At 42.8% G+C, this 18,063-nt stretch overlaps 1 protein-coding gene across 2 annotated transcripts; it reads right to left on the reverse strand.

The window, feature by feature from the left end:
- Window positions 1–100: 100 nt before the first annotated feature.
- ptpn21 (protein tyrosine phosphatase non-receptor type 21) lies at window positions 101–12,682 on the reverse strand. Of its 2 annotated transcripts, XM_079287069.1 has the most exons (20): window positions 12,523–12,682; window positions 11,512–11,812; window positions 10,272–10,441; window positions 9,968–10,065; window positions 9,116–9,183; window positions 8,931–9,001; window positions 8,402–8,489; window positions 8,182–8,267; window positions 7,847–7,934; window positions 7,484–7,563; window positions 7,260–7,367; window positions 6,547–6,607; window positions 6,267–6,348; window positions 4,602–6,118; window positions 3,988–4,128; window positions 3,186–3,404; window positions 2,670–2,798; window positions 2,346–2,580; window positions 2,008–2,168; window positions 101–1,846 (listed from the first exon to the last, which is right to left on the reverse strand). In XM_079287069.1, exons 2-20 carry the CDS (start codon window positions 11,689–11,691, stop codon window positions 1,718–1,720), a joined length of 3,711 nt encoding a protein of 1,236 aa, XP_079143195.1. In that variant the 5' UTR covers window positions 11,692–11,812; window positions 12,523–12,682; the 3' UTR covers window positions 101–1,717. The 2 variants fall into 2 exon arrangements, with proteins under 2 accessions (XP_079143195.1, XP_079143196.1); XM_079287070.1 differs by lacking the exon at window positions 7,260–7,367.
- Between the last annotated feature and the right edge of the window lie 5,381 nt (window positions 12,683–18,063).

An 18,063-nucleotide genomic window follows, 5' to 3' on the forward strand; every position in this document is an offset into this window, starting at 1 on the left:
TTGAGAACCACTGGCTACCACAAGGTGGCACGATAGATTGCTGTAAACAGTGGAACACAGGTTATCTTCAACAGAATAGAAACAAAATTATATATTTCCAAATATTTATTTGCTGAAAAGATGTTCTACACTCTTCCCCATGGCATATCATTTTGTGTTCAATAGATAAAGTTTATACATCGTTTGTACATTATCCAATATTCATAAAAGAAGATTTTTACATTGTGTACATTATGAACAACATACCTGTACATGGACAAAACTGTTACACCGTGGCCACAAAAACCACTCCAAGTCTCCACACTAAGACTCAATCAGTATGTTAAAACACAAAACCTGAAGCTAATTCATACGGGGCGGACCTTAAGATCCAGTCCAAACGCATCTCATCAGTGGAGACGCGTTTCTCTCCAGTTAAGTCAGATCACTGCCCACGCATGTGACACCAACGCACACTGAGGGATCAACAACCGCTTCACTTTGGCCACATTATAAATTAAGTTGCTGCCTTTTAATTGATACTACAGGCAAATTATTTCAAATTGACATTGTTAAAATAGGTATTTGACTTCATGTAAACTTTGCCGTGCCTGCAAGCCTCGTTCCTGTACGGGTCAACTTCACTTCCCTTCAGGAAACTTAAGGGATCTAAGCAGAATTCAAGAATGATCATTTTTGTTCGCATTACTTGTACTTCTTGCAGGGATGTTTCTTAAATGTATCAATTGGCAATAATAAACACACTTCACTGCAATCAAACAAGCGTTAAAGGACACATCCTTCTTACTATGCAGACGTACAGGGTAGATATATCGGCACTTTGTCTTGACAAAATATCTTAAATCGATTGATTTTGTTCACTTACAGCACTCGGTTCTCTTGATAAAAAAGGGATGAAAAATAGAGTATAAAAATTCCAGTTTTACACAAAAACTGCCGTCGTTCTTTTTCTTCGTTCGTCAACTATCTTTCTGGAACCTGTGCAATGTTTTTCTACTTCGCATCAATCCAGTGTTTAACAAAGACCAATCCATCGTCTCCCACCGTCTTTCTGGACAGAGAACACACATTTGCTGTAGATAATGTTCGGTGGGTTCCAGGGCTTCATGAACATGAAGATTGCTCGTGTATGGTGTACATTAGCATCATTCTGCTGAATGTAAATCTATATATTGTTATTAAGTTCACTGCAGGGACAAACCCCTGCCTGTACCACCACATGATAAAGTTAAAACCCATCTGAAGCCTTTATCCTCTCTGTCTTCACTACTGCAGAAACGTCCTTCATTATCAGAACCTATGGTTACCAAACAGCAATCAAATACATACTTATTAAAAAAAAAGCGACCTTTGTCAAAATGAAACTGCTTTTGATACAAATCTAGAATAACGATTCTCTTTAAATGCAGCATCACGTTGGTTCATTATGTACAGCAAAGTACTGTAAAAGTGCTGGGCTTTATTCAGCAACAATGTATGTAAAAATAATATATATAATACTGTTTAGAGGCCGGTCATACGTCTTCATCTGGCTTCTTTCTTGTACTTCCACACATCCTTCCTTCAGCCTCGCCTGGTTTAATACTTGCCCCTTTACGGGGTCCACCAAAACACCGTCCGCTGCAGTGAACAGAATCGTACGGCTGCATCATCGCAGTGCAGTTTGGCATAAATCGGGCTCCAACTCCACCCCCTCACCACGGACAGACACTTGTGCTCATATGAGCCTGGAGTTGCGGAGGTACTGGATGATGACCTTGTAGATGAAGGTGTACTGAGACAAGGTCTGAACCATTATCATCCTCTGACGACGCAGGTTTAACAGGTATTTGGGGACATCCAGCACCTGAAAACCAGACCAGACTTTTAGTATGAGAGAGCGGCAGCAGTGTTTCATCTTAATACACAGAGATGGCAAAGAAAACACACATCACATCAGGTCCTAACTTGGAAAAAGAAAAAGCTGTAGCTGTAGTGCAGAGGTGTTATTTGAAGTGAGGAAGTTACCTCATTGTGCTCCAGACAGGCGATCATGATCTCAGACAGGATGACCACACCAGTCCGTCCCACTCCAGCGCTGCAGTGGACCAGCACCGGTAGGTTGGTGTTCTTTGGGTCACTGATGCTGTTTGTGTGTCTCCTCACAGACTGGATCTCCTCCAGGTAGGCTGGAAAAAAAGACAAGAACACAGCAGTGTCGACAACGAGCTTTGGAACATTTAAATGTTCTTTTCAAAAATCTTTAAGGGATCGTCTTCGCTAGTTATCTGATTTTCCCTCAAAAAAGTCCCATTTTCAGTCTTCCAGGTTGATATCTGATGACCTTAAAAACAGATCCCACTCACTCAGGAAGCCTTTCAAGTCCTCAGGGCACCCGTGGTCCGGCCAGTCTATGTACTGCAGGTGCCACACCGTTCTCTCCTGGCCCGTCAGGAGGTGTTTGATCTTCAGCCCCGTGGTGGCGTAGCAGCCGGACTCCGTGCGGAACCGCGTCGTGATCTTGAAGCGGCCGTACGTCACCGTGTTGTGTCGCGAGCCGAGTCTGGGCCAATACCGGAAGCTCTTTTCTCGGCCGCTCTCCTGAAGGATGACGTACCAAAAGACGTAAACCCAAGTAATGACGAGGAATGAAATACGTGGAGCTGTAAATAGGAAAAGAATCAACGCACCTCTTCAGCGGTGACCATCGCGATGATGGAGACGCCCTGTTCCCACACCATCTGCCAGAAGTCTTGACATGTGTTCGACAGGGGACCCTGCGAGGCAATGTAGCTCCACTCCTGTCCACCTACTGTTATCTAAGGAGACGAGGAGATTCTTCTTTTAGCTATTCAGTATTGCAGAAAGAGTAGCAGCAGAGTACTTCTATTGTCTCAGACTTGATGGTGAAGGAGTGAATGTGACTAAGCAGCAGTTATTGACCCACCCCACCCTTATGAGTAGCATGCTTTTCTACAACAGGAGTATTAAAGAGTTTTCCATTTGTGTATTTTGGGAAGCTGTAACGTGGTTTTTCGCTTTGTGGTGCACATTGGATTTTGTCATTATGGCCCAACCTTAAATTCACAGAAATAACCAAAGGAAAGGAAAAACTGCATTTTCAGCAAAATGCCAAACTCATGAGCACTGTCATCAAGGTAATTTGCCAAGAGTTAAGGATTATGATACGTCTCTGCACAACTTACTCTAACGTGTGATGCATTGATGTATCCCGTGTTGTTCTCTTTAGTGGGAACCAGCTCCACTCGGCTGTCATCATAAGGCAGGACGTCCTGGAAGCGGTTTTTATCTCCGCTCTCTGCCAGCTGGGCGATGGTGCACCCTCCTGCGGGACGACGCTTTGGGATGCTCTCGTACTCTTTCAACAGCTCTCCCCTCTCCATATGCTGCTCTAGAAGTTTACACTGACACACAAACAAACAAGGAAACACCTCACTACCATGGATAGTGTAGTCCTGACCCATGAACGAGTTAACTAGTTAAATCCATTTCATTTGATATACACATAAAATGATGTGATGTACAGGAGCATTCCCTCATATGTTCATCATTCACAAACATTTGCAGCACAGACATACATACAGACGTTTCACTTCCTATCACTGCAGAAGAGGACATAGTCTTTAGTGGTGAATGCTGTTGCAGCAGGATACACCACATTTTGGATTCAATCGGTTTGATCTGCTTGATTAATTGATCTGCTCCTTAAAAACAAAAAAGCTCATTATTTATTAATGTGTCTGGGATTTACCGTCATTGCCAAAGCAGCGAACATCAAGATTAACAAGGCTGACCAGTTCAGCTGCACATTAACACCTGCAACCAGATCGCTGACTGAGACTTTCATTCCCAATACACAAGCAACATGTAACAAATCTCACACATCTCAAAGGTTTCCGTTGACCGAAACTAAACATTTTCATTTGTTTTTGGCTTTACAAACCCAACTGTCAAGAAGCAACTGTCAAAGACTAGTAAGTGTCCTACCCTCTCGTCATTGGAGGCTCTCTCGGGCTCATCCTTGACCGCTTCGCTCATTGGCTGCCTGGAAACCGACAGTCCGTTGAGATGTGCCACCTTCAGAGGGCCCATCTTCTTCACCTCTGACCGAGCTCCTTTCTTCATACCCTGGTGTGACAACCGAGTAGACACAGAAACAGTGAGTGAGGGCGAGTGTGTGCGTGAGCCTTGGCAGTGAGGAAGCAAGTCTCCAGGAGGAGCGGGACACGGCAGCCTCGCTGGGTGTTTACCGAGGGAATGTCACCTCTCCGGTTTGCTCACTACATACTTTCAATATGTGTCATTCGAAGCCGGCCAATGAAACCACTTCCTTTACTAGGTGCATGCATACTCATGTGATCCAGACATGAGGCTCATACATGAAATAAACAATAGCTACAACCCACTTTTAAAGGAAACACTGATAATGTGCACTGGGGGCCGTTCTTTTCTTCTTTCTGGAACAGGGTTCTCTCAAGTATTACAGTGCAACTAAAGTCTGAGGAGGTAGCATGGAGAAGTACCTCCATTTCTCAATTTCTAAATGTTTATTAACTACTTCGCTATGCTAATGATGTCATGTAATTGGGAACGGGACTCACCGGAGGGGGCAGCCCTTCTACTGTTTTCTTCCCAGGAGGCACATCAGACACGGGCCTCTTTTTCAAGTCTTTCTTCGTCTTCTGCTTGGCCTGGCCACTCAGGTCTCCCTCAGACACCGAGGGCATAATCCTGGGCTCCCGTAAATCTGACAGCAAGTACAGAGGCTCGCTCTCCTGGATCAGAGGGTGAACCGTGTAAGCCAAGGAACTGGTTATGGAGGGATCAAGAGAGGAGCCTATGGGATATGCGGGAGGCGGCTCTACGGGAGTGCGTTGCGTTAAAGAAGAGAGAGACGTCAAGCTTTGGTGCGGTTGGGACGGCTGGTCGGGATCAGCCGCTGCCATTGCGTCCTGAGAAAGGGGAACGTGACGTCCGGTATCTTCCTCAAACTCCTCTTCTTCGCCGCTACTGTGAACCAGCATGGTGGCATCTGAAAGGGACTTTTTGTGTCCATACTGCACGTCACTCCTGTCCTCCGTCTTTGTACGTTCCAGAAACACGTTGAGCTGAGAGCCCTGGGAGCGACCGCCACGCAGGACCGGAGGGGGCGTGGCAGCTTCGGCTGCTGAAGAAGACACGGTGCGCTCTTTGACCCTCATCCCCTCGAGACTGTGCGCCAATCCGGCAATCTCGATGGAGTTCCGCTTCTGAGCGTGGTACGGCTGTCTCTGTGGGGGTCCGCTGAAAAGAGGCTCCGACACCTCTTGTAACGAGTGGGCAACAGGCAGGCTGTCCTCTTGGAATGTCTGGACTGAGTGATGCACTCGCCTCGTGATGATCAGGTCGGGGTTGCTGCTGCTGACGTACAGGTGACGCGACAGGTCCGGCGTGCTGTTGGCAGGTCGAGGGTGGGCGTACGGGTAGGGCGGAGGTGGTCGGTACACGTGCGTTCTCATGATGTTAGGGGCCGGATACTCTGGATACTGTGCCTGTTGGAACTGGACGTTTGTGAGCTCCGGGACACTAACGGCCCCCACGACAGGCCTCCTCTCTGTAGGGTAGGGATACGGAGAAGGGCTGTGGAAGCTGGAGCCGAGATGGAAGGGATAGTGATGGTGTTGGGCGGCTCCACCGTGCTCCCCTCTGATCTCTGGCTGGCTGTAAACTAGGTGGTCTGGCCTGCGGTAGGCGTACGAGTTCCCGATATTCAGGTTCCTCATGGAGTGGCTCTGCCGGTGCTCTTGAGACAAAAGCATCCCTCCTCCTGCTCCCCGGGTCTTCTGACGCATCACTGTCTCATAGTCAGGCGTGGCCCGGTAGGAAGGCGGGATAAGAGCGCTGTGGCGATGCGAGGGGACGTAGTCCGGCCTGGTGATGTCGCTAGTAATAGAGGGGTTGGAGGACATGGGAGAGGGCTGATGGTAGTGCTGGGGATTGGTTAGGGAGCTGGTACTGTGGGCGCTGTACACACTGCCGTTACGTAAACGCCCTCCACTGTTGTATTCCTGAGGAGAGCAGTCCAGGCTGGTCTGGGAATGGTAGTAATAACCGTTCTGACTGTTCATGTACAGGTTGTCTGTGGGAGAGCAAATAAACACATCCTGAAGTCGACAATGGATTATAATTACAAACCATCAACATTTAGCTGAGGACAGTAATAACTTTAAATGTCATCCCATGCACTAATTATCAGGTTCCTAGTCGCAAGCCCATCTCTAAGTTACCTTGTGATGATGTGTAAGGCTCTGTGAAATGACCATTGTAGTGCATTTGTGGCGGGGGCATCATGTAGGCCTGAGGCTTTGGCTGTAAATCAACAAGAGAGGGATTCAGTTACGGCTCATGTGCTCTGAATACTGTCCAAGAGAACTGTGTGCCAACGCTCCCATAGGTAATGATTTAAATACACATCGTGTGTTGAAATGCAAAACCAGAAAATCATCTCGGGAATTACACCAGCACACAAGATGCGATTGTGTGTTTGTGAGTGAGCGAGGCCATTACCAGAGATATTCTAGTAGAGGACCGCCGTCTGACTGGGTTAACCACTGCAGGCTGCGTTTGGCTGGTGGGAAAACAAATGTCGGTCAGAAAAGGCGAGCCTAACCCGAAAGCACGGCTACGTACAACGCTTCTCTCTAGAACTTACTTTGTCCTTTTGACATTTAAACTTTGACACCACAGCAAAGTGCATTCCAGGACAAATCCATCAAACTAAAAAACACGTTGCTCAACTCTTCTCCAGTACAATATGCAACATCTGTCCTCGCGGACTCCAGCAAGCATGGTGTCATGGAGAAGGGTTGTGCAATGTGTTTCACATTTTCATTGACTTGCATTTAACAAAACATGGAAAACGATAGAAAAAACTGAGACATAGATCTGGAAATATCTGATGAAAGCTAGAGTAATGAATTACTATAACAGATACTGTAAAAATAGGTTTGTTCATCTTTATGGTGCAAATAGTGCTGAGAATAAAGATCCCTGTGGATTTTACAATGCTTTCATTTCATTGATTATGATCCCCGGCTATTCTTTCTCTGGCCCAATCACACAACAACTAGTAAATCACCACATGCTCCACATGCTTCACCACCCAGGGCCCATTTCATACATACAGTAGAGAGCATGTTTGCGGTGAAAGGTTGGCTATGCAATGAGGGACGGGTGGGTGTTGGCACCTGTAGGCGGTGGCTGATACTAGTGTTGCTCACCCCTTATTAGAAGGCAGAGAGGGACGAGAGAGCATTGGAAAGCGAGGAAAGGATAGAGTGAGAAGGGACTTCTGGGAGCCCTCAGAAGGCAGGGGGTCACACTCCTCTCTGAAGAGAGAGGAGGAGAGGAGTGAGGCTACACCAAAGAGGAGACACATGTACGAGACGACGAGGAACAAAGAGACAGGATCTAGACTAGACATGTAACAAATAAAAAGACTTACAGGCTACTCTTGTTAATCTTATAAAACTTGAGTCTGGCCAGACACATCCGGCACACATATTTGGAGGTTTCCATGTCTTCCTACACAAAAGGAAAAAAAAAAGGAGAAGAAAACTCATGAGATGGTGAGACAATTAGAACAGAGGTGGCGTTTGCTTAGTAATCTCGAAGCAAAGCCAATCCTGTGTGCGCCCTCAAATACCTCGACGTTGAGTGTCGGCTAACAGTATGTGACATACGTAACATAGCCAAACAACTACCAGTTACAGCCACACCCACATTTTTTGCTAAATCCAATAAGAAACTGAAATGTTCCAAAGGGGACGGGTAGAGAAACGGAGGTGCATTGGTGGCAGAGACTTACGGTCTGGAACTGGACACTCTCCTCTCTGTTGGCTAGCTCCAGGACAAAGAAGGACCTGTTGTGACTCATGTTGTTAATTTCATTCCACCTACACGGCCAATTACAGCGCAGGGGCGGAGAGAAGAGAGGAAAAACACATGATGTCATGGCGGCCACAAAACCGTGCAGCAGAGACTGTGGCACTGCTTTAACAATGAATAATAAAAAATTAAAAAAAACACACGTAGGAGTCGATCAAAAAGAGATCTGGAACTCATAATAGTATGCCGATTCAGACCAATTTAACAAAAAGGTCAAGAATGTACACTTCTTCTCCAATTTGCTTCCAGACGTACCTAAATGAAAGCGGCCTGCCATTTTTATGCTTGACAAAGATGCCATCGAGGCAGGATCCCATGGAAACATCTGCACCTGTACTGTCCTGTTGAGATTAACGGAGAGGGTTAAGAGTTTCAGAACAGGCTTTTGGGTGAAAGAATACAGACTTACGGGTTCAGATTCTAGTCAGCCCACGTCATACTTCTTCGACGTTTGGGTGAGACCTTGTAAACTTACCTTGGCTTGATAGCTTTCCTGGCCATAGCCTTCCATTTTCTCGACCTCCTGCATGTACAACATCTCTGCCTCTGGGGCTGATAAACCCCTGAAAAAAACAAGACAAAAAATGGCAACAAAAGCATGACGAAACAACCGTCAAAACCCACTGAGCCGACATATAAACAAGACAGGAACACTAACAAAGCACAGCAATGCATCACCAATTTGTTATCGTGGTTACAAGTTGAGTAGTAAATGAAATGGGACAGATGGAGTGATGAGAAACAGCTATCTTTTGGACTAAACGTTGAGGACAGTGGCTAAAAAAATAAATAAAAAAAATAAAATAAAAAGTCTGGTGCAAGTGTAAAACACAAGAGATGGCTTATACGTGGCCTCAGGAGATTCTACGTGAATCCAGATGATGACAGGTAATTAAAAAGGTTGTGTTTGTCTGTGCAGTATGCAAAAGATATTCGTCTGTTGATCCACACACACAGAACAGGCAGACGGATGCTGAGGACGGACGTCGAGGACACCTGCTCACCTGAAGGACTGATAAAGAAGGGCCACTTTCTGAGTGGCCTCCTCCAGCACCCGCTCATCCTGGATCCAGTCCTGCAAAGACAAGAGTTGGGAATCGATACCACGATGGTGTTACAACACAAATAGAGCACAGGACAGCAAGGTCTTTCATTTGACATGTTGACCACACGAAATAAAAACGCTTACAATCGGGAAGAGCGCAAACTTCTGGAGGAACTCTTGGGAATCATATCGGTTGAAGTCTCCAAAGTCAGCTGTGGAAAAAAAAAAGAAGAAAAAAAGGACACACTAAATGAGTTAATACAGCAATGACACTGCTCTCTGAATAAACTCCATTACACGTCCGGTTCTGCATTTAGCACAAGGCTAAACAGACGTGTAAGAGTTGCAGAATGGTGCAATGCCTTTTGGAAAGCTGTACGATGAGAAGATGGACTAATTTTAGGAGAGGAGGGGCCCCCGTTTGTTAGGAAAGGGAATTGCTTCAGCGTCTGACAACGTAGAGGGCCAAAACAGTTACCGGCCTGCTGGTAACATTCACAAATATGATGGGTATCCCAGGCATCAAGCTACAACCGCCCTTCACTCTAAAATATCCGAGCCAGGGACACAAACCACCCAACAGCACGATCACAAGTCTGCATGACAACTTAAGCAGGGACTAAATCTTTAAGGGAACCTGCACAGAGTTTATTCGGGCTTTTCTTCAAATGCACACATTGCCTGCTGGTCAGAGCTTTGAACACGGCTTTACGTTTCATGGTGCTTTGTTAAGAGCTGCATATTACAAGAATCACGACATTGTTCTTATAAATCTTTGGATAAGTGATTGAACAAAGGTTTGAGACAAACTATTGTGATCAGCAGACCCATTTTTGTAGCTGTGTTTTTGAGAATTAACCGAGTTTGGATGCAAGAAAATAAATGCTGTTGCACTGATGGAGATTGAAAGGTGACGGTTTGAGAATCAAGAGGCGTATTGGAGTTTATTATTGCCAAGAAATACTTTGCACGGCTCGTATTATACATTCATATTACCTTGCACTGCCAGGCTAGCTAAACGAATAGCTTGCTCCAGCGAGCACGAGATCCTGCCCTCCAGAACATCCTTCTTCAGCTGTAGGTAATACTGATATCTGTGGAGAAAGACGGGGTTACTTATGAGTGGCGGATACACAAGCAGCCATCAACCAAATATGGGGACTTCATTCAGGTTTGCAGAAATGGCTGAAAAAGGTCATGACAGAGCAAACCTTCTGAAGTGCGGCACGATTAAAATAACGTAGGGACATATTTAAAGACACAAAAAACTAGACACCTCACGTCACTGATGGAACATCACCTTGTGATCTCCTGTTGCAGCTGGTTGATGCCGGGTATGTAAAACACGACTCCAAAGTAAACGCTGGGCTCCAGCCCGTACTTGTCCAGCTGCTTCTTCAGCGGCTTCTCCAAGTCTATCCATCTCTGCTGGTTCTGCTTGTTGAAGTACCACAGGCTGAAGTAGGTTATCTAACAAGCAAAGAACAGAAGCACAGACGTTACACCCGAACAGCACCGCGAGCGAGCGAGGACATTTTAAGACGAGAATATCTTGCACAACAATTTAGGTTTTACAATATGTAGTAAACGAGAAGGAATGCACGTTTACACAGAGGACATATCCAACTTTAGAACAATATTATGGAACTGCTTGAAGTCACACATCTCCTGTTTTGTGCACAAATCTGTAAGTCTTCTCCTACATAACATTCAAAACACATGAAAACTCAACCACGACACACTCATCTAGATTTATGGCCGGTTGGCAGTTCCCTGCTCTGTCTTGTGACCGTCTGAACATCTCATATCTCATATTATATAAACATTTCTCTGGTGTTTATATTTTATAATAATGTAGACAGAAATAAGACAAGAATTAGGGGGATCTAGTTGCTTTGAACGTAGATTGCAAACAACCCGTGTGGCATCAGAATCAAACAATACGTTGTTTACCCTGTGCATACAAGAAGAACTATAAATGAGGGTGGAGGCATCACGCAGCACAACAACATGTCATGTAGTGCAAGTTCAGACCCCGCCTGTATAGTCAGCAGTCTTTAACTGTTGCTTTGAGGAGCAACTGGAAATGACAGCATCTCTTTCAGCTCGTGTCCGACAGGTGGTTTTCACCACAGCGACCAAATGCGGACGTGAAGCTCGGTGCATTACTCTGTCCTGACTCAGAACTACTTTTCTCGACCATATTGTCCATGCTCTGCGAGAGCTGACACTTGAAGATTTCAAAACGTGCATAGTATGTTTGCTAATCTGCATGATGAGTTGGTTACATACATGCATTTACTAATGCAGAGTATGTGATTCACAAATTCCTTAATCATGTCATAAACCGGTCAGAGATTATATTATATAATTGCGACGACGTGACAGTGACCAACAGGTTATTTTGGTTTCTGTCGTCCTGCTTCTCAGTTCCTAGTAAGAATGTGACCAAAGGATAACCGTGTCTCTGCGGTGAGTTAAGAAAAGCTCCAACAGAGAGAACAATCAGCACTTGTATTGCATTGGAAATACATACATACCTCTCTCAACTCGAGTCTCTGAGCAACTGCCTCCAAACATTCCTGACCGGTGCTCTCCACCGAAAGTGTAAACTCAACAAACTCTCCATTGAGCAGCTGGATCCGAGTGACAAGACAGCTCTTGCTTGAAACAGTATACCTTCGAGTCCTTTTGAGTTTTAAGCCAAATGGCAAGGGCATGTTTCACACTTCTTCAAGAGGGAGGTCTTCACTTAGTCCGGGGAAAGTCTTCTCCTCGCTGTCCCCCTTCGAATACTGCGTGATCGTTACAGCTCACTGGGTTCATCATCAACAGACAGATCTGAAGAAAAGAAACGAGACAGGAAACATCTCAGTGCATCTCCAAATGCACTGCAATTCACACGAAAGCGTAAAATTGCAAACTTGGAAAAAGGGGGGTGATAAAAAAACAGGGTGACTACTGATCACTATAGAATATGTTACGATACTTTAGAATAATCTTAGTCTGTCCCCCTGGAACAGACGCCAGACCAGACAGACACTTAAAGTAACGTTAATCCTCTTAAATGCGGCATTTTTGTTTGAAATGCCAAAGCATTACAACTTTTCTAAAGGTAAACACTCTGAAAAAACACACACATTAAAAGCAAATCTATAGATTTGGCAGCAATTGCTAGTAGGTTCTCTAATCTGTGTAATTAGCGCTGTCTATAACACGGATTACAAGCCATGTTCAACGGTTGTGGTCAGATGAATCCCCCTCCAGCGGATAGTCTGATCCAAACACTGACCTGATCTGTTACAGTACGGCAGCGAGCTAACGTTAAAAATCCCTGCTGCTCTCCATCTCCAACATGCATCCATTTTATTACAATGTATATATACGTTATACATGAAATAACTTATCGGAACTTAACTTAAAGTTATTCCTTAGATGTGTGACATCGCTTCAACGCTAGCTGTGCTAACATATGTTCCAGCAAATAGACGACACCCTTGGGAAGCTGACGTAGCCGGTAAATATGTTTGGGTTAAAATCGTTAACGTTACCGTTAGCCATCAAGATTCAATTTTGTAGTCCAACTAAGATTCGGTCCAGGGGGATTTTCCGCCATCAAGGTCAATGGATTACCATAAATTTGGAGATATTTTCAAAAGTGGAGCCCCATTGGTCTGTAGTTTGTTTGTGGATCCAGACTAACGTAGCGCCCCATGCCTCTTGGTCCGACACTTCACTCAAGTTCCGAGCGTGTTTCGCTTCCTGGGATTGGAAGAGCAACAAGCGTATTCCGTCTACATCCGCGGCTCTATAGCTCCAATAACTGAGCTTTAGCAATTGAAAAATCACCAAATTAAATTGGAATGCACTCTGTCTTTTCAATTACTGCGTACAAAATGTTTGGTTTACTGTACTTCTTTCGGGGCATAAGCATCAAAATGCAGTATAGTGCCGCCATGGCGGAGGAATACATGGAGGTTTTCAGAGCCATGACATCAGACAGCTGGAATGCCGAGCGGTGAAAATGCCAGAAATGGGACAGCTGCCCTGGAGCTAGCTGCTGGTCGCTGACCTGTCTTTTTACCTTTTACATCGACTGACAGCTGTAATCGCAAACACAGACTATTATGCAATGACTAATGAGTTACCCTCTGTATCTTATTTGTATACAACACGGTCTCATTTCTGTTTTTAATTCATAGGTTTCAACTCTAATTTGGGTTTAAATGTATCCATTTATATAGCCTAATGTGGTTGAAAAAACATTAAAAACAGAATGAAAGGGACTAAATGCAGACTGTGAATCCATAGTTAATATTAAATACGTCAACACAACAATAATGTTACAGTTTGCTTCTTCCCACAGTTATTAGTGTCCTGATGGTGGACGTCCTGACAGGGTTTTCAGTTCCACAGCTGCTGCATCTGTTCCAGAGAAGATGAGAAATGTAGGCATTCACAACACAGATATCTACCACTGAGCTCTATATATATATATATATATATATATATATCCTGTGATACTGAAATTGTTTAAGTCTACCTTTGTGTTCACTGAAGTTTGTGTTCACTGAGGTTAGTCATTCAGGTCTTAGGGATCTTCAGAGGTCTTTTCCCCCTCCTCCACCCACACACACACACACACACACCCCATTTTAAAATAAAAGCTGCACACACATTATTTGTTGCAGCTTTTACGTGTTGCATCTCGGCCAGACATGAGTATTCTGATAAGTTTCCTGATTCGAGTGACATTTACACACACCGCGACACAAGAGGGAGAGACGAGGAAAGACATGGCAGAGCAGGACAACAGTCATGTAAGCTGTAAAAGATAAAACATCGGACAATCTCCAAATGAGAAAGTTTGCCAGAGATATCAGAGCCTCTCTCTCTCTCTCTGCCTCTCTCTCTCTCACAAATTCTTTCTTCTCTCTCTCTCACAAATTCTTTCTTCTCTCTCTCACAAATTCTTTCTTCTCTCTCTCACAAATTCTTTCTTCTCTCTCTCACAAATTCTTTCTTCTCTCTCTCACAAATTCTTTCTTCTCTCTCACAAATTCTTTCTTCTCTCTCTCTCTCACAAATTCTTTCTTCTCTCTCTCTCACACAAATTCTTTCTTCTCTCTCGCTCACAAATTCTTTCTTCGCTCTCTCTCACAAATTCTTTCTTCTCTCTCTCACTAATTGTTGGAATGCTGTTAAGCATTCCAACTATTGTTATCCTGTTTCTTTATTCCTCTATTTCTTCCGTCCCCCCTGTTTTTCGTCGCACCACTTCTTCATTTTTTAAGCTACAGAAACCGTTCAACTATCAAAATGTTCAGCTCATCTCTGCTATGACTTTTTCTATTTCTAACCTTTAAACTTTTTGAATTATTAAGCTTTTAGCAACTTTATTTTTGAATGGGATCTCTATGGAGAATATTTACAAATCCTCTTAAACTTCTTCAACTTTCAAATCCTTCAACTTGCTCATACTTTCAGCTACAGACACCATTTCAAATGTTGAGAAAACCCTCAACTATTGCCAACATGATTCAGCTTTTTGATATCTTTTAAACTTTTTGAACTGCAGCAATTTAACTTTTATGATTTTTCAGCCCTTTTCTGACTTTATAATGGATGTGTATTGCGCAGCTTAGAGTGTGTGATGTCACCGCTAGAGTGAAGAGCAGCTTGAGATTCTTGTGAAAAAAACATTTGTATTTTGCCACTGTGTCCACAATCTTCACTCTTCATGCATAATTTCTGGATGTAGAAGTAGCTAATATTACTGTAATATTACTATTAATTAATATTCAAAATTACTGTAGAATCCCACAGATTTCCACATTTGACACAGAAGCCGTTGATTGAGAGGAAAACCAACTTTCTGCTCCATAGAGACCAATGTTAAATTTAGCTTCAAAAACATCTTCCACAGAACACGGTACCCCATTTCTAGATCGCCAGTTAAGCCACATTTCTTTACACTACAGACACAATTTTTACAGGATCTGTTCTTCAACTCATTCTTCCCCTCAATTATTAATATCGGAGCAATAGCAGCTACGGTTATGGGAGTTTTGATGATTTGTTTGAGAGGTGTTTCCCTGTTTTATCTCCATGAAATGGCTTCAGGCACACAGGTGTTTGCGATTGAGCCAATTAGTGATGTTGATAAACACACAGACTCACAGACACACGCGCACATACACTCCTCTCTCTCTCTCTCTGTGTGTCTCTCATACAGTCATTCAGGTCTTAGGGATCTTTAGAGGTCTTTCCCCCCTCCTCCCCCCCCCACACACACACACGCCATTTTAAAATAAAAGCCCCACAGAATGAATCCTAACTGAAATGCTTGTGATGAGCCTGTCATTTAATAACCGGTTTGTGTTTATCTAACATTATGATTCTGTCTCCTCTCCCCTTCTCCCCCACACCCCATTTCAAAATAAAAGCCCCAGAGAGTGAATTCTAACTGAACTGCTTGTGATGAAGCCTGTCATTTAATAACCTCTGTTTATGTGTCAAACATGATGATTATGTCTCCTCTCCCCCTCCCTCCCCCACCCAGTCCCACCCTTTCAAAATAAAAGCCTTATGTAGATCTCTTTGAAGGCAAGGACCTGGCCGCTGTCCAGAGGACCCTGATGGCTCTGGGTAATTTGGCTGTCACAAAGAACAACGGTTGTTACAAAGGGTATACTAACTGTATTTAAACGTTTCGCTCAAAATTAGGCTTGTTTGTTGAAATAATGAATGCTCTTACTAATACTGTGACAACTACTACTACTGCTAATATTTCTAGTATTACCACTACTACTACAACTTTTGCTGTTGCTACTATTACTACTACTGCTATTACTGCTACCATAAATATTATTACTACCACTACTGCTATTACTACCACTACTATTATTACTGATACCACAACTGCTAATACTGCTATTCCTGCTACTACCAGTACTAATAACCAGTACTAATACTACTACAGCTATTAGTACGACTGCTGATACTACTACTTCTAATTACAAATACTTCGACGACAACTTCTACTACTACTGCTACTACAAATATCACTACTGCTACAACTAGTACTTATTCAAATGCTACTCATACTTATACTGCGAATAATACTTCTACTACGACTACAACAAATATCACTACTGCTGGAATTCTTTTAAGCTACAGAAACCGTTCGAATATCAAAATGTTCAGCTCTTTCAGGAGAGGGGTGATATAACATCATATTTGTAATCTTTCAACTTTTTGAATTATTCAGCTTTTTGCAATTTTTTAAAAATTGGATATCTATTTTCAGCAATGTTTTTGAGATTCATTTCAGCTTTCAGCATTCCAAAGTATTTTCAGCAGGAAATGCATTTTCTAGTTAGTTACTATTTTTCTGTTTTTCTTCTTTTGCTATTTTTTCCATATAGTAGTTTATAATTGTTTTTCTTTCTATTATTTCTATGATTTGTGATATATATTTGTCTCTTTCTTTGATGTTTGTTTTATATATGCTTGTTTAAAATTGATCTTGATGTTTGTAGTTTCTTTTTCATAGAGGCATGCTCAATTCATTCCCGCCTAATACAATGTAAATCCTTTAAGGGGAGACACCTCAGGCAGAAACATTCTTTTTCATGGACTGAGAAATTTTAAAGGGCTGTGGGCTATACCAGGACATGTCTTCTTTCAGACTAGTGGAAAGAACTAGTGTTTTACTACACTTTACATCTACAAATCACTATTATCTCTAAATTGTATTTCATACACAACTGCCACAATGTACCTCACGGTGCACACAAGCAATTTATGAAACAAAATGTTTAAAAACTGAGATTTCAAGATGCAGGCAGGTAAGGTAACATGCAAACAAAGCTCCATGCAGCAACAAAAGATGAAGCGACAAAGGAACTGGGCTTAAATAGTGAGTGATGAATGGGGAGTGGGAACAGGTGAGCAGGTCTGGTGACTGCAGTGCTAACGAGGGACAGGTGAAACTAATCAGGGTGGGGCAGACAAAACTGGTGGGAACACACAGAAAAGCAGGAAATGAAGTGATCTGAAACGAGAGGAGAGATGGGAAGATAGGAAAGAGGAAACACAAATTAATGTCATGAAACAAACAACATAACCTCGGAGCAGAGCGTAAGTATAAAAATAATAAGACGTGTGCACTGTTTATTGTAATATTAAAAAAGTAGATTGAAGTGATATACTTAAATAGTGAATAGACAAATATCAATCCAGGTATCTATATTTTGAAGCAGGGTTTTTTTTTAAAGATATTTCCAATTCATGACAATTAATCAGCTTGCTATGAGGCTACTATATGCTATTGCTTTCGTTTGTGTATCACTCCAAAGATAGCACAACTGCGAAGAGACGATTAAGAGACAGGAAAGAACCCATTCATCTGATTAAAATTTAAATGTTTGTGAAATTATGTGTAGATCTGAACAGAATAAAACATTACAGGGTTGGAAAAAAACTGTGTCTGCGCATACTGACAATGGAGCAGATAATAAAGAAATTGGGGACATTAATGTTTATGAGGTTAGCGCCATTACCCAGACAGGCCCATCTTTATCAGAGAAAATCATATTCTCTTATCTGTCCATTAGTCGTTTTCTAAATAAACAGCACTAAAAATACACCTGAGGAGTAAGTGTCAATCGCTAAGTTTCTGTTTACCTAAGATGATCCTCCATATTCACAATATGGTGTGATTTTTAATATTCTGATACCTTTCATAGCAGGTAAATTCTTCAGACCTTGTAATAGTTCAGTTTGTATGTGAGAGGGTATATGTGTTTCAATAATCACATATTCATAAGAAATCTTGGGTCAAGAACAGTACATTGTATTCAATTTCAACTTTGATTCCATGATTGAATGATTAAACACTATTTCACTGAAGACAAATGGCACACAATCAAGGCTACACAATACTCTAATCATTTTAACAGCAAATCAATGGCTTTGGAAAGGGAAAAAATAATATGTCTGCCTTTCCAAGTGATTATAGGTTGAATCAAACCCTCCATTCGATGATGTATTCTGTTCTATTTCTGAACGGAGATGGTACTTGGATCAGT

Source organism: Melanostigma gelatinosum, assembly GCF_949748355.1.
Source record: "Melanostigma gelatinosum genome assembly, chromosome: 16".
Lineage (NCBI taxonomy): Eukaryota > Metazoa > Chordata > Actinopteri > Perciformes > Zoarcidae > Melanostigma > Melanostigma gelatinosum.